The following is a 23,827-nucleotide window of genomic DNA, read 5'->3' on the forward strand; positions in this document are numbered from 1 at the left end:
ATAAAAGTGAAATGAAAAATATTAAGGTTCTAGTCCATAATTATGGGTGGAGAACCAGAGAAATTTGACTAAGTAGATGAAAATATTGAGAGTAATTTATCTGAAGTGATGCATTTCTGTCTCTAGTTAGTGTAAAAAGAATATATATGTAGATGTATAAATATATAATTAAGCATGTTGTATTTACTCAGACTAAAAAGTGAAGCTAGTGGACTTCAAAGTTAGAAAAATATACACTGAACTGCTTTTAGGCCATAACCAGAGCTTAGCAACATTCACCTTAGCTTTTGATCCTGTGCTTATTACCCTTTCTCTTTAAAGTACCTTGGTGATTACACCTTCTTCCATGGCCTTTCCCATACTCATATAAAACTACTAAAAGTTAAACAGCAAGGAGATATTATTATGAAGCTAAAACTTTTCCATTGTTTCCAATAAACCCACATGCCCTTCACCTGGCTGAGTTCGGTACTGGATAAATGAAACCTGATGAAAAGTTGCCCTGAAAGTACTCCAATGGACACTTTGCATCAGAGAGCTGCTTCTCAATTTTTCAATATGGTTTACCACTAAAACCTGCAGTTCTGGTGGATGACTTCTTTACTGTTATCTCTAGAAATATGTTCTAGGACTCCACATTTTATTTTTCCTGACTATGACCTGATCTCAAACCAGGTATGTCCTTCCTGCATACTGTTAAATTAGTATCATATAATCTACCTGACACCTTTAAAATATTATCCCTGAACTAAAGTAAATTATCTATAACAAAAGAAAGTACCTCCCACTGGGAAGAAGATGTTACAGATAGCATAATCAATTACTTCAGTAGCTTACTACAGATTTTGTCATGTTTAACTGTGATTGCTTAATTGCCAAAGATCTAGATGGCATACGTCAAAAAGGTCTTTATTCACGGTCTATCAAACTGTGTTTATCAAAAGCAGAAGTGTTGCAAAGCTTAGCCAGAAGGCAAGGTTTTTTCTATATTTAAGAGATGGTTCTAGTCTTTCCTGTAAGAAGAAATGAGGCTGAATAGCCTGAAAAAAAATGAGGCTTATAGGAAAAAAAAGCCCCACCAACATTTATATTTGTACAGCAACTTTCAGTGTATTTGCTTAAAATACTAAATTAAAAAGTAAAACAAAACATATTTTTAGTTGCATGTAGTTACAGGAGCTTATTTTGAACTCTGGCCAGTTCTGTAATACCTAATATACCAAGTGCAATATAAGAATAGCTAGACATGATAGCACAGTGCCGAGTATTTATTTTGGCACTGGAGCTTTTTCCTTGTGGGTAGGGTTGGGGAAGAGGTCACACAGTTGTCAGTGATCCCTCTTCCACGGCCATCAGGATTCTGCAGCATCATCTAGGAGCTGTGGCAGGACTATTCGGGCACAGCTCAGGTGGCACCCCCACACTGCTATGAACCCAACCTCCTGCAGGCTCCTAATGCAAGCACTCAGGAGCCAACTGGCTCAGAATCTCAGCACCTCCTTCCCTCATGCTCCATACTCACTATTCTAATCTTCCCTGGGTCCCAGCCACCAACCTCAGGCACATTTTTTTTCCTATCCATCTCAATGCAGAGGCCCACAATGTCCTCCCTCTGATCTATGGTTACTTGACACGCTGTTCTGTAACAGCAGTAGCACTGGCAACAAGGTGCTTCTACACTCCTATATGCTGGGAGCCATTTTTAACCATTCCACAGGGAAATGCGGTGTTGTCTCCCCATTAATAATCTTAGAATATTAGAACACAATGTAAACGGTCAGTACTTGTAGTGCATTAATAGCCTGGCTAACAGTTTTTATGTGAAGGTAACAGGACAGCAGCAGATGCTGGAATACTTGCCTCCATTTTTCCCCACAGTTCGGAAACACCTCCAGAAGGTCCGAAGAAAAGACGCCCTGTTATGAGGGGTGGCTTGAACAAAGCTGAACTCACGGAACAAAATGTGTGTTCCTTGCCGCACACTGTTGAAACTGTGGACATGAAGTCAAAACAAGAATGTTAGAAAGCTGAACCAACATGAATGTTCTGGGAACAACTAGAACAGCAGCAAGAAAACCACTGGCCATTACATTTTGTGAAACCAAATCTCCAAAGGTTATACCCATCTGTTCTCTAGAGAGAAGACTATTTGCAAAAACCACACACCAAAATTTAATTATAGGCATTAGAGGTTTGTGAAAGTAAAATTCATTCTAAAGAAACCCAGCAAAGAGTGTCCAAGACCCACTTATTTGAAAACAATCCATTGGAAAATGGCTTGCCATGAGTTACTGTTGTTTATTTGACCAGAAGATGCCCTTTCTTTTAGTACCATTTGAACTTCACTGCATTTTCATTACAGTTTTCTTTAAAGCCACAAAAAAATCCTCTTCAAGAGAAGCCTCAAGATTCATTTCTAGGTTACAAAAAATTGACTACTGGATGTATAAAATTTACTCCAGTTGTGAAGAAAAGTGGATTGACACATCACTAAACAAAATTTGCACTAATGCATTTTGAAAAGAGTAGCTGGTCATTATGACAGATCTTAATTTGATGCCCATGTTTTTGTATTTTAGTATAAATTTCTAAAATATGAGTGTAAGCACTTTAGGCTAACTTATTACAGCAAACATTTGTCTTACAAAGGTTTCTCTGAAGTGCAAGAAGTTCTCCTTTGGGCATGGTAAAGCTCAACATACAAGAACAAAAGAAATGCAAATACAAACATTATATACCAAAAGGTATAATGACAGGATTGCCTCAAAGATAGATTGTGTGCATTTCGATCGGCATCATGCAAGTGGGACAAAGCTTTGAAACACTCCAGAGAGATCATTAAAACATTCACTTGGGACAGCAGCTTAACCCTCCCTCACAGGAGAGAATTAATGAAAAGATACAAGTTTACTTTCATCACAGCAGATCCTCTCCATATGTAGCATCGCCAAAACAGACAAAATCCGGTGGTCAGTTTGCAACCTCTCAGTTTGCAATTTTAAATCACATCTTTAAATATGAAGATTTTCAATCACTTTATCCTTTGGAGTACAGAAAAGGGTCTCACATTTGAAAGGGAATAATACCAGACAGAGTTGAGTAAAACTTAAAAGTCATGTAACAACTGTGTGTGTGTGTGTGTGTGGACAGAAGCTGTTCAGTTTTTACGAATGGAATCACAATTTCTCATTTTTAATATCCTGGTCCTCAAACACATTCAAGCAAACAGAATCTGTTGTCATGTGTTGAAAGGTAGTACAGAACACGGTTTCTAGCCCCCCTACTTAGAAGGAAATGCAACTTAAAAAAAAAAAGTACAATCACCTTATGATTAAAAACCCCTCATGACACTTACATCCTGGAATCAGAAATATTCTTTCTGTAAATATCATGGACAAATCCAGTATTTCATATTTATGAAACCTTATTCATGCAAAGTAAAGCACAACCATTGTCTCAAGAGGTTAAAGTAAATAAATAAATCATGTGCTGGATCAAAATATGCCAAAATTACATGACTGTAATTGCAAGTAAAGACTATTCATTACAAAGTGCTGTCGCTCACTGCCTTAGAGTGAACAAGTTCAGAGTAAGGTAAAGTAACTCGCAAGAAGTCCCACAAGATGCCTGCGACAAAGCTGGAAATTAAATTTCAGATGTTCTCATCCCAAACCACAGCCTGTACAACTTCTTTCATTTCTTATCTGCATTGTTTCACTGGTGATTTGACAGACTGATGGAGAGAAGAAGGATACAGTTAAAAAAGAAAAAACTTGGTGTAATAGAAGAAGGCAGCTTTCAGAAAGATAACACACATAAGGGAGACGTTTTGGAAAAGAAAGAAAATGAAGGCACAATGATACAACTAAATGCACCAAATTATGCTGCTCAGAACATCTACAGAACATGAACATATCCTGGCACAATTGTAACAGAAAGTTCCAGACACAAAGCTAACATACTCTTAATTCACAGCAGACAGCCCTACTATATTACTCCTTATTTCTAATAAGCAAAAACTCTAGTCATTTGCATTTTCAGCATGGGATGGCTCTAAACCTACCAGGCAGAAGGGTATGATATCATTTGTTGCCTACTCAGTTAAAAGAGTGGGTGGATATGCTGGAACATCAGCACACCTGGATGTGCTGACAGCCAAGTGCCGCCAGCTAGTTGAATAAAGAAGGATTTTGTTTAACTATACAATGGAAGGATTTTTCCCCAAAAGCTCAAGATTGCAAGCTTGGGAGTCAGAATTTTATCCCAGTTAAGATGCTACATTTCAGACACCCTACTTCATAAATTCATTTTTATAAGTAGTAAAAGTTCAGCTCAAAGAAGCCAACCCATCATGGAGCTATCCAGCAAGCAGTCCAATAACAAATCTATTCTTAGACAGGGTCAAGATCACTACAAGGGGCAGGAACACTACATAGTTTGAATAAACTATATATGTTGAAATTTCTATATCATGGGTAGATGGGAAGTACCAAAATAACTTATTTTGGTGGTTTTGATTCACCAATTTGAGATTTCCCAGCCAATGCACCAATTGGCCACCTTTTTTTTAACAGCTGCTCAGAGATGAAGTTACCATTAATGTGGCAATCTTACAGGTAAACATTTCTGGAAGAAAAAAAATTATGACAACCCAAAGCTGTTACAGGTATTCCAACAGTAGGTAGGGCATATGACCAACACCTTATTTTTATACACATGCAAACAGATGTTTTTTCCAATTCCTTTTGAATACAAAAATGAAACAAGCTGCACTCAAAGGAATGGCTTAAGCAAGATATCAACAATAAAGGAAGAAACTTATCCATTAAGTTATCATTAGCCATATTAACCATCAATCATTCTCAGCAAGTTGAACAGCTGCTGAGATTCTTCCCTTTGGATTGCTCAGTCTTCCCTCTATCTGTCCTCCTCTCACTGAACAGTTCATGCTGTTAGCAAAGTTAAGTGGCTAGAGCTTTTCAACACATTTGAAGAAGAAAGACTTAGGAAAAACCAGGGTACCTCAACAAGTTATTACTTTGTCCTCAGTCATTTAGAAATGGGTTTGGGAACCCAGAAACAGGGAAAATAATTTTTCACTTTTCTGGTTAACTTACCTCTCTTTTTCCTCTTTTAGGCATTTAAAATGCAGACATCTGCAAGAGATTCCTTCCAGAAGAAAGCTTTCAACAACTGTGCTAGTCTCCAAGCCTCCTATTGCAAACCTGATGATTGCTTCAGTCCTCTACATTACCAGTAAACAGAGTAGGCAAATTAGAAGAGTAACAACAGTTCCTAATTATGTGATTTTATTTGTAGGCTGAAACTAAGGCTACAAATTGAATTGAATGTTCATTAGTTAACACCAGTTTACTGTGAGCATTCATATTTCACACAAGAATCGTTAGGCAACTGGATACTCTAAAAAAACCAGCTTTTTCCATTCACTTGTGAGAAAATCCTGAAGAAAGAGAGAGAAGAATAAAGCAAGGTTCTCACTTGACGGGGATAGCTAAAGAAATTCTTACAGTAGAGGCTTCAGGATGCTTTCTCACTCCTTTCCTTCCCGTGCCCCAGAGTAGCCAAACCCCAGAACAGTCTCCTCCAACACCACTGCTGAGAGGGCTGCATCTTGCAGCACACACAGTCTGTGCTTGTGGGATGGCACATATGCATGAGGAGGAAAAAAGGTTTGGGCGGAGACTGATAAAACAGCCCCAGCTCTCAAAAATGGCTTTGCTGGGAATTCTAGCACTCAGGTGCTGCTTCTCCGAACAGAGCAGCTTTCATAAGGCTTTGTCTTTTGTGTATTTACATTTCGGCAACCTGCCAGAGTTCAGAAACTTTCAAGCACTCTTTTCAAACCTTTGGACTTCTAAATAGGTTGTAAAAGTCCCAGGATGCTATGGTAACATCTCAATTGAAACCCATTATAGCAGTTAGCCTCTGCCTGCTGAACTCAGGCAAAGCCAAATATGCACAATACAGAGTCCCAAGTCCTCGAGAAGGATGGAAGAGCTTGCCAGGACCCTGCTGTACCCCTAGCAGGTGCCACCTTTGGTTACCATGCAAAGAGCTGAACAAGCTTACAGGACCCCTCCTCTACCAAATGGAAAACAGGAACTATGACCATTTTTCCTTAACTGACAGCATTACTGCTTGTGTTTTCTATGAAGAGCACGATGAAAAAATTTTGAAGGCTTCTTGAGCATGAACCATTTACACACACACACACACACACACACACAGACACACCCTTTTCTTGCCAGCTACACAAGTGTCTTAAGTCATTAAAACAGAGTTGAGTGTCTCAAGCAAAACTAAGATAGCCTCAAATGCAAAGTTGCTGTCAGAGACTATGTTTAGACTGACCAAAATGTCTATAAACAAAAACAGTGCAGAGGATTTCATGTCAATATTATGGGCATCCCAGGATTTGTTTTTATTTGACACATGCTCTGGACTAGATCTAATCTAGTCCCATTGACTGAATGCTCATTTGCAGAAGGAACACATCTTCCAGTTTTGCTCCATCTGAAAGGAACCCAGAGCTACAAGACTGCTTCATTTTGTGAACTACAGCACAGTAAGTAGGGATAACCAGGAATATTAGGATTAGAGGCTATGCTACAATGGGTAACAAAGAACTAACTCTAGCAATAGAAAATATTGAAATACAAAAGGCTTTAAAACACAGGCTATTTCTGTTGTTAAATAACTCATCCATAACAAAGCATCCCCGAATGACTACTGCACTTAGCCCAAAGCTATGCTCTGAGATAGCAAAGTGAAGTTTACCTTGCCTAGAAGGAACCCTGAGAAGGAACACTTAAAACTGGAGGCATAACTGGGTAAAAAAAAAATACTCTCACTGTTGTACTAATTAAATTACTGCTGTATGAAAGTAGTTTAAGATCATTTTATTCTTCACCTCTTGGTTTAAGTGTACTACAATATTTGCAATATTCAGATGAATCACTGGACTGGTTTTTTAGCTATCCCCCTTGGAAGGTAGCGTAGGACCAAGAACATTCCTCAATTCAAAGCCACTCTTTCAAGTGCTTTTTTAAATTCCACAGATCTTAGAACTTGGGACACTGAGGTCAGCCTCAAGGAAACCACCATCTTTCTCTAATGAAATTAGCAGTTTTTTTTGACATTTCCTTGGAAATGTGTTAAGACAAAACAGATGCTAAACGTTACTCCTGATGACTGGCTTTAAGGGAAAATAGCTAGTTTTTCTAACAGCTAGGCAGATAGGAAATCATTAACACTACAAAATTTTGGCAAAACTGGGTGTTATAACGCTCCAAACACAGAGACTGGATTTTTTGAGATCCTTTCTGTCTTCAGCTGATGGGCATGGAAAGGGGGAAAGGAGTGACACAAATTTTAACTATGTGTTTTCAGACTTCTTGATATAGGCCAGAAATCTCTGTATTCATGGCAGACTTAATACAGGTGGTACAGAGATTATCCCATGTACTGGGATGAAGGAAATTAACCACAACACCTGTGACAGAGCTCAGAGTAGGCAGTGAACAAGCTTTTTTATGTTGCTTTGTAGCAAATCAAACCCTCTGAGACCAGTTTACAGATTCAGGAGAAGGAAAGGATTAATAGAGTTGCTGTGCTTGCTTGTTATTACCCAGAAAGCCTTTAGAGTCCCTCTCCCTTAATTTTTCATATAAGTCAGTAATTTAACACCTCAAGGCTTGCACATCACAAACTAAAATGACCATATTGTGTTGAATTATTAGCCCAGGATTTAAAAAAAAAGAAAAAAAAAAAGCAAATGGGGAGGGGTTGGGACACAGGAATCTTTAAAAACAGAGGCCTTTTGATCAGAGCAGCATCCTGCAGTTTGCTGTAACTCAAGCTGACCATTCTTACATAGCAGGAATTAAGGACTCCCCCTGCCAGGCAGGGCCCTATTAAAACACAATAGCTATTTGAAAAGGGTAAGCAAGCTGATATGGATATAATAGGCCACATATTGGGGCCCCTTTCTACTGTGAAATAAAGCTTCTTCTTAGAATTATGAGCTGGGAAGCCTAGTATTCAGGAAGATGGGAAAGGGCATACAATGAAAGACCATAAATAGCCCTGCAGAAGCCCTCCAAGGTGCTTAAGGGAAAAGTAAAGAAGCCTTCACAGATAAGCATCAGTCACCCATGACCAGCTCTTTCAGACTGATCAGGTGCAATTTCAGACTACACTGTGTTTCAGAGAGTCTGGAGAGGTCTTGCTGGGATAAACAGAGATTTAGTTTTTACAGTAGGAAACTGTGTAAGTTGCACACCACAGGAACAGCTGCATGAACACCATTATAACTAGCTTTTATGGAGATCACTGCAAGTTGCTACCCAGCTTCCCTCAAAAAACCCTTCCTTTTTCTGCCCAAACCTAAACTAAATACATCAATAAAAAAACAATCCAGAATTATAACTACACAAGGAAAACTCATAACTCTCCAGCTAATCTATTTAGTATTTGTTGAAACTGGTCCAATTTGACATTTTGGGGCAAGAAGAAAATTCCTTCTGAACTGTTCTATAACCCTCTATATTCTGAGCGTACAGGAGATGCAAGTCCTCTGCTAGCTTCATTATCGTACAGCCATGATCTCCATTCTTTGGCTTCCTTTATTAACCAAGAAATATTTCTGTCCTCCCTGTCATGCTGTGGAATTCATTCACTAGCTTCAAGATGACACAGAAACCATAACTGTGAACCTGTGGCAAAGGTGATGGCACAAAGATGAAAAACACTATTAAAAACACAGGCCATACCATGTAACACTCTGATTTCCTCTTGTCTAACAGTTCAGAAAGTAGCTATGGAACTGACATCAGCTGCAGATGGATTTTGATACCATAGCATAAATGTCCACCAAAGGAGGAATATGGATTTGAAAACTGTTGAGGAACTGCATCCATCTTGAACTCCTAAGATCAAAGTAAAATGCCAAGTAAAGACAAATTGACTTCTCAGAAAGTTGAGGCCAAAGTGTAAGTACAAGGAAGAACCTGCTTGCTCCATGCTGCATATATTCTCCTGTTGTAAGACAGTTCTATGTTTTATAAATTAGACTTTTAGTTATTTTAAAAGGTAGCAGCCCAATCATATTGTGACTGTGATGACACACAAAATACTGAAATATAACTGAATACCTGTTGCAAAGAGATTCAATAATGGTGCCATGCAAACAGATTCCATATTTGCTCATTTCAGTCTTGGTTTGACTGGAGAATTTCAGAAGAAAAATTTACAACTGGTACTCTCTCACCTATTCAGTTGCCTTGACAAGAACTATAGCACATCAAAGACTGAGCAGCTTCCAATATTTTCATCATGGCAACAAATGAACCTTGCCAAAATTCCTTAATATGGATGAAGTTACATCATTTGACATTAATGCTAACTCTGCATGTGTAGATTGCTTAGCTAAACCACTTTGTGCCCACTTGGCTACAGCGTTGACCAGCTACAGTTTGTTTAATTCACTTGAAGATATACAATAGCATTAAATTTGCAGGACATGTCATTGCAAGTCACTAAAGCTAATGTATTCTGGGATCTGTATGGTTTCAACACAGCACTGCACAGAAAATCTCAGGTACTTTGAAGACATGCAGATTTCTAGCCTTTTTGCCTTTTTTGCTGTTTAGTTTTGTTTTTAAAGAAAAGGAAGATAAACCACATTTAAAAAATGCATTTTTCAGGCTTGCAGGACTTCTAGTGTTTGATAGTCATGGAGATGCAGACATAGTTAAGGGATTTTATCCTGTAAAGGATAAGGAATCCTATTATGGGATCTTATCCGATCCCATTGATGCAAACATTTGCTGATTTTTACAGTTTGGCATATCTACTTTAGGAAAATTTTTCCATTTGTTGGCCTTGTCCACAAGGAAACATACATATTCTTAGCAAAGACATTAGAAATGTTCTTCAAGATTTTCTGTGACACCTCAACATTCTGCAGCCAAAGAATAAACACTAAAGTCCTTCCAACAACACAAAACTGGGAAAAAAACACCAAACTAACAACACGAAAAAAAGCAAACCAAACCCCAGCTTCAATTCTGATCCATCTTTCCTTAATGATATTTCTGGGAAAAAATAAAGTGTTCCTCAAACTTACACCACTTGATTCCAATTTAACAGAAAGCCTTACAGGTTCAGACAGATGGAAGCCAAGAACTCTAAAACTGATCTCCTATATACATAAAGTAGCCTAGACTCATGCCAAAGTGCTTCATTAAAACAAAAACTAAACCATGTTAGTTAGTAACACAGAGAGATACAGCTATTCATGAAGTTACCATGTATCCAACATGGTACTCTTACTGCTTGAGTCATCAAAAGCTTTATTAGAGAAAGAGTATGTTAAAAAGAAAATATTCCTAACAGAAAATTATAAAACTATGCCTTTCAGTCTTAAGAATAATTTTTAATTCCCACATATAATATGGGAAAAAACACCATGTACCAAACTTTCTACACTGCTGTTTTTCCAAAGCTGCTGTTGTCTACATTTCTACTGAATTCCAGTTCCCAATTTCACATTACTAAAACAGTTTCCTTCACAACACTTAGAGATCCTGCAGGAAATCCAATCTTTCCATCATGTGACCAAGCATGAATTCATATACACATTGCAGATCATATGCAAAAGACTGTAAGTAGTCCCACTACATCTGTGGTGGATACATCACTATTTATCTTTCTCATATTTTCCTATATATTCCAACAGTGACTCAAGCAAGCACAACTGAGCAATTTTCCAGAATGATGGAGAAAGTTGGTTTTCAAGCAATTACATCAGCATTGAATATCTAATTTGTATCACGGCAAACTCTACTACACACTTTCCTCAGGAAGATGGACAATATAAGATTTCCAGAGCTCCCCAATTCTGACTTGAGGGTCCTTTCACTTCTGCAAGGATACAAACAAAATCACAGCTGAGATGCTTCATAAGAAATACAAGAATAGGGCAGGAACTAACCAATATCACAGATATTCAAAAAAAAAAAAAGCAGACTGATGGAGAAAGTAAAACTAAACAGAAGACTCTGTGACATCCCAGAAAGGATGTGATGCACATTGCCAGCTTGTGTCCATCACCAATATGCCCAAGGCCTTCTTGGCAGGGCTGCTCTCAATCTGTTCATCCCCCAGCCTGTATAAGTTCATACTTTTGAAGTCACGAAAATCTGATTTTAACTCCCAACTGGCATCATATACTTCTCCAAATTTGTATTAGTAATATCAGCAACTGTGATGAAAAGCAATAAAAAAAATTGGAAGCATAAACATGAGTTTCACTAGAGCTAAAAACTAAAGCTAGAGAGAGCATAGTACATTCAACTCTAGTACAGAGGAAAAGCACACAGTTAACTCAGATATATATTGTCTTGGTGCTTGTACCATTTGCCACATTCCTGGACTTGGGCTTTTGGGAAGTATTTTCCAGTTTTATTAGCTATCCACACTGCCTATATGCAGTTGGCTTTAACCTAAAGGAAGCTCAATTTCATGGCAGATGTGTTGCATTTCAACCTTCAAGGCTGTTAAGGACAAATAAAATATATCCAATTACATAATGTCTCCATAAAGTAGTCAGCCAACTCCTGCTGCAGCTATTCTGAAAAAGACCAAGTAAATATGTAATTTCCATGATGTACAGGAATAGGAAAGAAGTGAGCAAAGACTGCACTGCTACTCCAGTGAATCTATACTAGGAGCATCATAATCTGCTCACAGTGCACATGGAAATTGTGACTACCTCTCTTCAAATAGCAAGAACACAATGTAGGTCAAGTCAGTGTGTAAGTGCAGTTATCATGGATAACTTTCCTGCGCTGACAAGATGCTGATATCAAGTGCTAACACTCATATGTTTGCTTTAGCAAATCCTGTGGATTCTTCTGTCACCAAAACAGCATGAGAAGTTTCTTATGTGCACTATTATTACCACACAGAACATCACTGGTAAATGCTTTCTTTAAGTTCAATTCTGTTACTGCTTTGCTACAATTCTTCCAAGATAATCCTGTTTACCAAAAAGATCTTTTTATCCCCCCCCTGTATTTCTTTGCAGGGTACACATCTGAGTATCTACTCATCTGTAAGATTCTCAAGAATTAGGTATGAAAAAAACTAAATTTTCTAATATATTGGCAACGTGTACAAACTACAGTGGGAATTGTGTTATTGAAATTAATATATGCATTTTTTCCAGCTGTTTACTCAACAGCAGTTATCCCAATGAGCGTATTTGTCAGGTTAGGACTTGTTGCAATGTTTGTTACAGAGAAACAACTCTGGGAAAATCAGGAGTTCACAGATCCTGGCTGTCATATCAAAATCCCAATACTGTTTCTGCCATAAAGCAACTCTATAATAACATTGGGTCACAGATCTATAGGTTACAGATGAAAGTCACATAATTTAAATCTTAAATAGAGTTATCCACAACCCCCAGATCTTCCATACCTCTCATACAAAACATGCCCTGTGCACAGTTGGCAGGAGGTATTGAAATCCCATTTCTAAGGTGGGCTGGAAAAATTCAATTACAAGAAAGAGAGTTTGCCCTTCTGACAATGCTTCTCTGTAGAGGTGAGACTGGAAGGCAATAAAGGGACTAACAGAAAGGCTTTGTGTCCATTAGCAACACTCTTAGTGGAGAAATATGCAATTACTGTAAGTTCCCCAGAAAGATTTATCAACAAATTCAGTCCTGCAAATCCATGTACTCTGTGGAGAGACACTTTCAAAATGTTTCTTTCATAGCAACTTATTCATATTAGCTGCAAAACCTCCTCAGAGCTTCTGGCACAAATGCTGTGCCTGAGTTCATATATTCACTCTCTTTCCACTGGTAGCTGAAGAGCAAAGGAGAGGCAGACAGCAGTCATACGCAGTGCCCTAGGGATCAAGGAATCCCAAGTAAAAGCCTGTCAGGAACCATCAAGCACATTATCCCAGCTGAGATTTTCAGCCCAAAGGGCTGCTGCACAGCTAGGTCATTGACAGCAGCAGCTTGATACTGATCACATGGCTCAGTGCAGTCGTGCATTGAGTGGGCTAATTTTATCTTTTTCTCTCCAGAGCAGAAGACATGTAGGAATCAGGACAGTGTTTCAAGAATATATGAAATGTTGTGGGGTTTTTGCAATTGCTCAGAAGATCATATCAGAGACAATACCAGTATTTTAGGTAATATCCTAAAACTATTAATACCTCACAAATACTACTGATTTGACCAAAACACAAAGAACTAACACTAAAAAACCCAACAACTAATGCCACTCCCCCAAACAGTTGTAGTGAGAAATTCTAATGAATGGCTTTATCTCTCAGAAAGGGAATCTGGCATAACTTGTCAAAGCCCTAAGGACCTTCTTACTACTGTTTTTGCTGTCTGTATTGTAATTGTACAAAGCACAGAGTCGACATTCTACAATGCTAGGTGCTGTAAAGTACATGCAGTACAATATCATTTCTGTCTTGAAGAGCTTACACTATCCTTGCAAACAAGACAAAACAAGTTATTCTGAAAAGGGGAAAGATGCAGAGCAGATGACAGCAAGATGATGACGGTGATAAGGCCTACATATACAGATGCAAAGAAAGAAGAAAATTGATGGCTCTAAGCTAGCTTTAAGAATCTCTCCTTTTCATAATCGTATAATTCAGCTTATTTCCAGTTGCCAATTAAGGTTGCCTTCACTGAGTGGCTTAGTTCTCATGGGCATCCCATCTGTCTTGCTCCTGGCCCTTCCCCCCTTGCCCTCCTCCCTCAAGGGTATTGAGACTTTTTCAAAGAGGAGGACATTGTTTACTCTATAGATTTATTTCTGTAATTCTGTACTGCAATAAAGGACTGAGCAAGCCAAAAGTTTGTCTGATACCAAAGCCTGTGTCTACTGCCAGAGAAAGCCAAGGGAGTGGTATCATATTTGTCCCTAAGGAAAGAGTTGAACAAATTGTTCCAGCCAATCCAGACAGCAAGAGAAAATGAGGTACTTTCATTGCTAGAAGTTGATACTTCTCACCATGATAATATCTTCCTTCCCAAGGTCCCAAACTATATAGCACTTGCGGTCTTGTTACTAGGAACAAAGCAAATGTTCCTTCCTGTAAAACAGGGCTCTACACAACGCAGAGCTGGTACTCTGAATTGCCACGCACACAACAGATCTAAAAGCAGTATCTGACCCTCAACCCTGTCACACATATTACAGATGCCTCCTCAGATAAATACTGTTAAACTGTCACACAAGATCCAGCAGAGGCATTCAAGTCAGAGCCAGCAGAAACATCCCTACAGAAAAAGGGGATCTCAGACACCAGTTTGCAAAGTCCAGTGGAAGCAGTGCTACATCTGCAAGCTAAAAGCAAGATGCCTTTCTCAGTCATGCTCCAGCTGGCAGGTGGTCAGGAGACATTTCACCAGAAACAAAAGAAAAGAAGAGTTTTGCAACAAATGTAGACTCAAAAGAAAAAAAAAAGTCCATTCCCATGTCTCCTGTTCACTTGTGTTTGATTTATCAAACAAAGTTATAGTAAAAAACAGTTTCCTAACCAAGGTAAGTTATAACTGGTTATTACTTCTGAACTTTCCAGAGAGTCTTGAACAGAGCAGCACATCTACCTGAACGCTGGAAGAGAAAGTTTCAGGCAAAGGATTAGCCTACAAGAAAAGTAAAACGCACTAGCAAGAAGTCTCTTCATAATTTTTTTTTCTGGTTCTTTAAGATTAAATGAAAAAGAAAACAAGAGACACACAGACTCCTTTTAAGAGCCCAGAAAATATAAAGTGGGATGCTATGCACATTCTCTCTGCGTGATCAAATGCATTAGCGTGGGGGCCCTGTGTTTCTTCAGTATAGGAAAGATCAAGAAAACAGGGTGATAAATAATGTATAGGGGGAACATGTTGCTTTAAGATATGTTGGCACAGACATTAGGCTGGAAGAAGCAATGCAGCATTAGTGTGTAATTACACAGAGGGTTTTCAAGAGTCTGCATTTCATGGAGATTCAAGAGCAGAGTTAAGATTTCTCAGCCTTGTAAGGAACAAATACCAGTAGCATATCAGCATATCTATAAAATCAAGATTAGTCCTAAGAGAGGCATAATTTTACTTGTTTAACTAAAAGATGTGGATTAATTGGCAGAGGGGTGATTGATCCCTGTTCCTGTAAGGGTCAGGAGTGAGCCAGATGAGGGAAGCCTCAAGGTACTCCCAAGATTGAAAGCAGATGTCCACATGATTGGGACAAATGAACACTGGGATAAAGTGGGAGAAAAAAAAAACTATCCTTGAAGACTAAAACTATTCTGGAATGAAAACTGTAAAGATTAAGGTCAGCCCTCTGCAATCAGCAGTCACAGTGCTAGATGGTGGATAACAGTGAAATACATATCCAATTCAATTCCTTAGAAACAGCTGAAATACTCATTGCCAGCAAAACACTTATTGCTTGATCCCTATAGAGCTGAATGACTCCATAATTTTCAATTCTGAAATTTCACTCGGGTATGCTAAAACCCAACAAAATTTTCTAATTACAAAAAAAAAAAAAGTTGTAACTGACTGCAAGACTTGAATTGACTAATTGACTTACGGTAAAATGGGGCATTGCAATGCATGACGGAAATGCCATCAGGTTGCTGTACAGCAGTGAATATCCAGAGATGAGATCCATGGAACACTACTGTGTTGAAAGGTATGCCCTCTGAGAGGAGGTTGGAAAGTACCTAACACCTGTCCTTGACAGATGGATTTCAATATCTGCAAAGTTGCACAAGTCATTCTTTTACCCCATGAACACTTTTTTAAAAAGTTACTTGTTTGGACCTGCCTGCTAGCTTTCAAAACCCTGGGCCTGGTCTCTAATTTTAAGTCAGCATAAATAGGGAAAGGACAATTTTAAAAACTGGGCATCCTAATACCAAGTCCCTTCATCTCAAATCATGGCAGCAATCTTCAAAACATGCACATTCCAATCCTCTCCCACACAAAAACATTGATTAAGGAAAACACTGGGAGAGTGCCCACAAACCTTTTGGAATCTCACAAGTTATCTTTTGAGTTTGAAGATGCTAAGACTAAAGATCAAGTTTATTTGCTTGGGAGAGAAGTGTAGCCTTCAAAGCCGGAACAAATGTTGATACTTGAGTGGATGAGAAGAAATCTTTTGGGCAGTGAGGGAACAGAAATCTTTTGGGCAGTGAGGGCTCACCACTAAGCCCTGGGAGCCAGCACATATATTTTCATAATATGAAACTTCACATTCTACACTCATATTGGCTATCATTTATTCTCCACTTTAAATGATGAATCCCACATTTCAAATCTTCACAGCTCTCTGAATTACTAAGTTTGTTTGCACTTTGGTATGGGGACACAGTTTCATCTGCAGAACTTCAGGTATTTTATGAAAGAAAAAGAAAAAAGAGAACTACTAGTTCTATATTACAGAATGAATGAACATTCAGCCTTTTCCTGTCTTGCATGAAATCAGAAATTGTACAAAGCACTCACATGAACAAAAAAACACTGTAAAAACCGTATCTCTGAAAATAAATGGGAAAAACAAGATCTCCAGCAACTACGTCAATCGGAGGGTTTTGCTCTATGGTGATGATTTTGTTCATTATAATGGTTTTGAACCACTACTTAATTCTTTTAAAGGTAGAAAAGGAACAGGAAGTGAAAAGAAAATGGTTATCATGTCAAGATGAAGAAATGCTACAGAGAAGGATTTTGAACAGTTTCACAGTGTGAACTACCTCTTGCTCACCATTTAATTTTTGAAGTATAAATGATCAGAAGTTTTCAAAAGACACAGAAGTGTCAGTTTGAAATTAGGTGCAAACTAAATCTAATCTTCAGAGATGCCGGGATGATAATTTCAGCTGGGCACTTAAAAGCCACCTTGCCTTCAGCTCTGGTAAAGAAATCCTGTCACGGGGTGGAGGTCATTGCAATCCTGCTCTTTATTTTTCTGAAACTCTTGTTTGCTGACTACTTGCTCAGCTGACTAATGTCACTACTACTTTCTGTGGATGGAAAGCACACAGCTTTTTCCTCAAGAGTTTTTTTGCAATTTAGTAGGAATAGATAGTGCTCACATCCAGTATTTAAGGATTTACACATGTTTAAGGGGAAGAAGAGGCATCCTATTAAAGCATTCAACAGGACAACAATCATACAAGGAGTCAAACAGTTTAAATTCATACTCAGAAAAAGGAAGAATGAGTGCTACTGAAAGCAGAAGCAGTCTGTGAAACAGTTTACTTCAGTATTTCTCAAGCAGTTTGATACTAACAGTCCTGACCAAGAGAAGCAGAATTTGGTTTTCCATGTTTTTAAAATTGCTGTTCCCCAGAGTGACTGCTTCACACGAATGTTTGTAATAGAAGAGGTACTGAACTGTACAAAACCCTCATACATTTCCAAAACATACTCAGCCCTTGGCAAACCCAGTAAAATCCAGCATTCACAACATAACCAGCACATTCTCCATGTACTCTGTTTCCAAAAGCCCCCCTCAGGCTGGCCCTATTGGCAGCATTCTGATGTACTTACTATTCAGTGAAGAACCTGGCAATGCCATACTGACTAATATCTTCTCTGTTCTCCAGCAGCTGGCTCACTGCATCCTCCATGTATGTGAGGACATGTCGCTGAGCTGCAAATAAAATAGAGAATAAGAGATAGAAGTTAGAGTATAAGGGGCCTGCAAAGCCCAGGGCCAGACAAGCCCAGATGTGTGCCTTACACAAGACATCAAGCATTTGCTTCCCCAGTGCGAGAGTGGAGGTTCCTTTCTCCCAGATATAGATAGCAAAATTCATCACCTAAATCCTGCTTTCCTTCCTGGGTACAAAGAGTTAGTCATTAATAGTGCTCACACTTTTTTAGAATCCCCAGAGATTTGGGTATTGAAGGCAGATAAGGAGTTGTGAGGCAGTTTCACTGGAAAATGCTTACTCCAGAGGAGCTCCTGATCTCTGCTCTTTCCCACATAGCCATCTTTCCCACACAGATTGTCAATGCTGTTTCGATGGGGCTGTTGCAGAGCTTTAGGTGATCCTTGCCCTTCCCTCTATACCAAAGCCAACTAGCTTTAAGGTTGTTCTGTAAAGGTTTCTTCCTGAAGGTGCAAATAAAAGTACATCTGTTTCCAAACATGCATCAGTGAATGTGGCAGGTGGGGAACAGGTCTGAATGCCAAGAGAGATTTATATTGCTCAACAGCGAGTCTCAAATGACAGCCCAGGCCAAACACAGGAGAATTTCAGAAATGGTGGATCTGCCAGTACTCCACCACAGAATGACACTCGCTTATAAGACTCCTGAGTAAAGACAGTTTGGTGCAACACAAACTGTTTGGCTGCTTCTGCAGGGGGCAGACTGTACAAAACAAGCATTTGCCAGGGAGGAAGCAGCACAGATTTACCACTGAGCCCCTTTGATGTTTTTGGCTAGAAACCAAGCTGGAGCAACAAAGAGCCGAGTCTGAGGTGATGTGCCAGCTAGCAGCCAGTAGACTTTCCAAATCTACAAGTTCAACAATCAGAAGACAAGTTACAACGAACCCAGGAAAATCATTCCTAACCTGGAAAGCACACAAACCCTGTTCCCAAACCACACACCTCCATCCTAAACACGTAACCTACTGCACCTTTGCATGTAGTGTCGTGTCCTAAAAAGAACAGGAGAAAACCCTTAGGGAACATAAGAAAGGCAAGGGCTGTTCTTGCTCCTTGCCAATCTGCTCCAGACTTGGCAGAATCACCACCTCACAAACAACTGGCCAACCTCAGACCCACATCCATTTTAATCTGTGTTTAATATCCTGGTAAGCATTAAGCCTGTGCCACTTGATACACAGCATGGAAGGCCCTTTCATCTTAGTGTGGGGCAGGTGGACCTCAGGAGAGGCCCGGAAATGATTATTCCCACTGGATAAAGTGATTAAAAGTACGCATGAATATTGATTGCTATCAGGGGATTTCTCTGCCTAGAACACTTTTCAGGACAATGGTAAAATTGGTTAAGCACACCCTGGAAAATACCTTGCAGCTGATAGCAAAATGGTGAGCCAAAGGTTTAAAGATATTATCTTGCACTAAAAGATAGAGGGTGTAGCTTTATTTAATTATTTTAATGCAAAGGAATAAATTTAATTTATGTGAGTGATTAAAGAAAAATAGCTCTGCGCACCTGTGTCCCCTGAGGGAAGAATGAGTCCGTGCAGCTCAGTCATAGGCTCAAGATAGCAACAACTGGGTAACTTTACTTCAGCCCATGCCTCCTCCCTCGTCCTGAAGCTCTCCCTCTCACACTCAGCAATCATCTCCCCAGGCCCCTCTTGAGGTGTCAGCAGCACCAGATTATGCCAGGAAATGGTACTAGCAGACAGACTTCCAGTCATCTCAGCCTGCAATAAACTTCTGCTCACCTGCAAAACCATTCTCAACACTTTGTGAGGAAGTTTACACTCCTTTCATAGAATAGTCCCTATCAATGAACCATATTTATGTTATTTTGCTTCTTTAGAGTCATAAACCTCCCCTAAAAGCCTTTTGGAATTGACAGGCATGTTCCCACAGTGCTACACAGCACAATGTGCCTAACCTCTACAATAAATACCTTTGAATCTGCTCCTGGAGAATAAATTAACTTTCAACATAGAATTTAAGACATTTCAAAATGTACACAAAGATATATAGGTCACTATTGAATACAATTGCTTGTAAAAGGGTATTTCTCCTAAGCTTTTTGTTGTATAGCCTAAGGATCCTGGCAAAGAGCCTCTATACCTCTTTCCTAGAAGAGTGGGTAGAGGTATGGGGAAGGGAACAAAACTGTGAGCAGAGAAATTAAAAGAAAATAGCACTTGAAACCTCCTTGAGAAGTCTCCCTCTTTGTCCCTTTGGCTGCTGTGCTCTTTTCTAGGTAGCACAGTTCACACTGCCAAACCAAATTCCAGCCCTGGCTTCCTGTTCACTGACTGCCCAGTTCCATGGAATGATGCAAGCAATATGTTTTATAACCCAACTAATGCTACACTACACAGGAAAGTTATAGAACAAAATGTAATTTGCAGACAGGTTTTAGCAGGCCAGAGAGGCAAAATAAAGTGCCAGGAGTCTGGTTATAGCAAAAGAGTAATTCCTTAATTCATACAAATGGTACTTTCCATAACAAACACTGAAACCATACTGGAACATTAACTGTTTATGCAAGCATAGTCAAAAATTTGTGGAGTTCTAGGCAAAATAAATGAGATGATTCATACATTTTAATAGTTTTTGAAAATTCAGGGATAATGATGTACTGGTTGCTCATAGTTTTGAGGCCCACTTTGCAGTAACAAGGCAGCAAGTCCAAATCAGAATGTAAAGCCCAAATATTCATGCCACTGTGCTATTACAGCTGTCTCTACTAATTTTCTTCCTGATAGAACTGCAGTATACTGCAGTTTCCACACAGGAGGTGTTGTATCAGGACATCATCCTCAGCATTTGTTTCAGGCTTATTGTAAAAAAAGAAATCCCCTACTCATACAGAACTTTCCAATGCAACCCATATTCTGCAAATATAACAAAAATTCTCAGCTCTGAAACCCCAGGCAACTACCCCAAACAGGAAGCCAGTGTGTCTGCCACACTCATTTGGTAGGGGCCACACTCTTTTCTGTCAGGAACCTAACAGAGTAAGTTCACACATGATTTTTCAGGCAGCCCATAACCTGATGTTAAGTAAATACCTTCACACAGAATATCTTAATTCTTGTTACTAAACCACTAGAAGTGATGTTATACTTGGAGCCTCAGTCGAATCAGTAGCAGCACGTACAGCCCCTCCAAAACTGCCCCCTGCAGCACTTAAGAGAATGGCCTCTGCTACTCATGTGCTCACACCCCACCACCACTCACATGCCCAATGTTTAAAATTAATTTTGGAATGAACGCACTTTTGGCTCAGAACCAAATTCAGGGCAGAGCAGTGGCTGTTCAATTCAAGCATGGCCAGACCATCATAGAAACCTTCAGCATACAAGGCATAATGAGGATTACACCCAGTCAACCCACAGTCTCTATGGATTTCTCTACAAAAGATTAAGACATTCCCAACTAATTCCATTTAGCCATAACCACACCAAATAATTTTGCCTATGCATTTAAAATAGTAAAAATAGGTTTTTTATAAGCCACCAAATGGCTTGTTTCAATCTTCTGATGAAAACAAATATTCCACTACTTCGTAGGTTTGATTACACATGTTGTAAGAACAAGCATTGATACTTGAAAAGTCTTGAAAGAAAACTTAATGCAAATAATATCACTGAATAAAACCAAATATATGCACTGAAATTCTCAGAGGCAGAAATTCAGGAGGAAGGAAAAAAATGTATGTCACCTTTAAGTCATTATACTGTGCATTTGTAATGGTTTTATTATCCAAGTGGTTATATTATTGCTTAAGTCTTCAGGAGACGTGACTTCTTATCACTTCTGAAACAAGAGCTACCTATCAAAGCAATTTAGTCTGTATGCACACAAGAAGGATTTTTTTCTTTCTTTCTTTTTTTTTTTCTTTCTTTTTTTTTCTTCTTAGTTTGGGGTCATTCCTGGCATAACTGAATATGCTGAAAAATCAGGAGTGGGAATTCGTGGATAATAAGACCAGCTCTTCTTACTTATTTGCCTCCTACTCAGCTGAAGTGCTGCAATTCACATTATGATTCATTTCAGTTATCAGAAACTTGAGAGCATAACAAGCTTTAATGCATCTGGAGTGTTTCTGGCATTTTTTAATCTCTGAGAACATACACACACACTCACACTCACACTGAGAGCATAAGGTAATAGCTAAATACCCTTTCAGTATATATTTGCTCTAAACTGGAGCTTAACTAAGGACACAACCTCATTACACACATTGGAAAGACACATCTATAGTAACATACAATCAATCCCATGCAAACATTAACAAAACAATAATGATGCAAGAGAGAAATAGTAAGGATATAAACTGCAACAACAAAATCACATCAACTCTGGAAATTTTTCCAGCATAAATATTTTTTTCAGAATGCTCATTAAAATCTTTTCAGATATCATTAAGGACTTAATCTCTTCAGATTGTTGCTAAGAAATGGCCAGAAAAAGAGAAGCAAGTGAACAAAACATTTAACCTAAATGCTATATCTCTATACTGTCATAACTCCTTCCAGTTTTGCATACTTTCACAGGGTAATTTCCTATTAACCCTCAAAAGCAAAATGTTTTCTGAAGGACAAAGTAGTCCAAGTACAAGTAGACCTTGTCACACCAGAGGTATCACACAACGTGGGACATGCTGTTACTCAGGAGTACATGCCAAGGGGTCACATAGCATAACTATAGCATATTTCATATGTTTGAGATCTTAAAACCACTTTCAAGAAAAAATTTAAGAAACTTTTCCGTTTATAATTTAATCTTGACCATAGCTTAGAATTTGTTTCAAACAATGAGCATAATACTTCACACAGACTGACTTAATTGTGCAAGTCCTTCCAGCAGACTGCTTCTGGCAAGGTATCACACAGCTGCTAGAAACCACCCCCCCCAACAAAGCAAATAGTTGGGCTATCTTTTCTTTTTTTTTGTTTTTGTTGGGGGTTTTTGGAGGTTTTTGTTTAAATCTAAGATTATTAACCGTGGAAGAAATTGTCATTCCAGTTGAATAAGGCATTAAGTAGCCTAATGGCTCCTATTTATTCATGCTCAGAGGGAGATATGAAAAGGTCTGTACTCTCCAGTTCTGGAACTCTACCTAATTCAGGATCAGATTTCACCTGTACCTTTCAAGTTAAGGTGGAAATCCTGGGGTGCAACAGCAGTATGGTGGTGAAACCTCTGTCTTTTGGACAAAGCACTAGACTGAGTCTAAGAAGATTCAAATTTAACTAACACTTCTATAAGTGAACTCTTACACATTATATACAATCTACACTACAGTTCTCCTATCTCCTACAACAGAGCAAACAATAAAATGTTTGAAAAGGTATTCTCTTCTCTTTTTCTAGACCATGAGATCTTTCAGCCACAGTGCTTCACAGAAGTTCACCAAATATCTATACTAAGAGGAGAATTGGTGTCAGCTGAGATGTCTGGATAAAAATGTAGCCTATGTGTTGACTGTGCTGTTAAAGGAAATGATGGCACTTGCACTTTTCAGATCTATATTTCTTAAGAGGGTTCAGAAGAAGAGTAAGCCTTAGGCTTCAGCAAAGGCTCTACACAACTCAAGTTCTCTGTTGGGAGCTACTCAGTTTTGTAAAAGAATGTATACTCTTTCTAATCATTAAACCAGAGAACTTTTATGAGAGAGATGAGGAAACACAACCGTGTTTCTGGCACTTGATAGGCCCATGCTTTACTGATAAGGCACTTCCCTAGCAGACTATTTGTGTTCTTACATGCCTTATATTGGCAAAGAAGGCCAAGAAACAACATCCTGGAGCTGGGTAGTAGAAGGCAGGAGAATACATAGCAAATAGTAGTTTGGAAATTTGCAGTACTCTACTGCTTTTTCTCCATAACAAGAAAGGGGAGCAGGGAAGTAATACAATATAAAGCTTTAGAGACAGCTGCATGAGCAGAACAATACAGTAAGTGCTGTGCTGCCTGCTATAAATAACTGAGCAATCACCAGTTATTAAACCATAATGAGGAAGGCATGAAAAAGTGTCTCAAATATGCCTCGTTTTGCCTACTGTAATTCCAGTCTCATCCATCAAATGAG

The 23,827-nt window shown here is 38.8% G+C and overlaps 1 protein-coding gene across 1 annotated transcript in view; it reads right to left on the reverse strand.

The window, feature by feature from the left end:
* Positions 1–23,827, reverse strand: part of CSTPP1 (centriolar satellite-associated tubulin polyglutamylase complex regulator 1) — a 59,590-nt gene that overhangs the window by 33,166 nt on the left and 2,597 nt on the right. The window contains exons 2-3 of the mRNA XM_062495079.1: positions 17,612–17,714; positions 1,861–1,991 (exon numbers count right to left, since the gene is read on the reverse strand). Coding sequence (XP_062351063.1) covers positions 1,861–1,991; positions 17,612–17,714 — 234 coding nt within the window. The remainder of the gene's footprint in view (positions 1–1,860; positions 1,992–17,611; positions 17,715–23,827) is intronic.

Source organism: Cinclus cinclus, chromosome 6 (assembly GCF_963662255.1).
Source record: "Cinclus cinclus chromosome 6, bCinCin1.1, whole genome shotgun sequence".
NCBI classification, from domain to species: domain Eukaryota; kingdom Metazoa; phylum Chordata; class Aves; order Passeriformes; family Cinclidae; genus Cinclus; species Cinclus cinclus.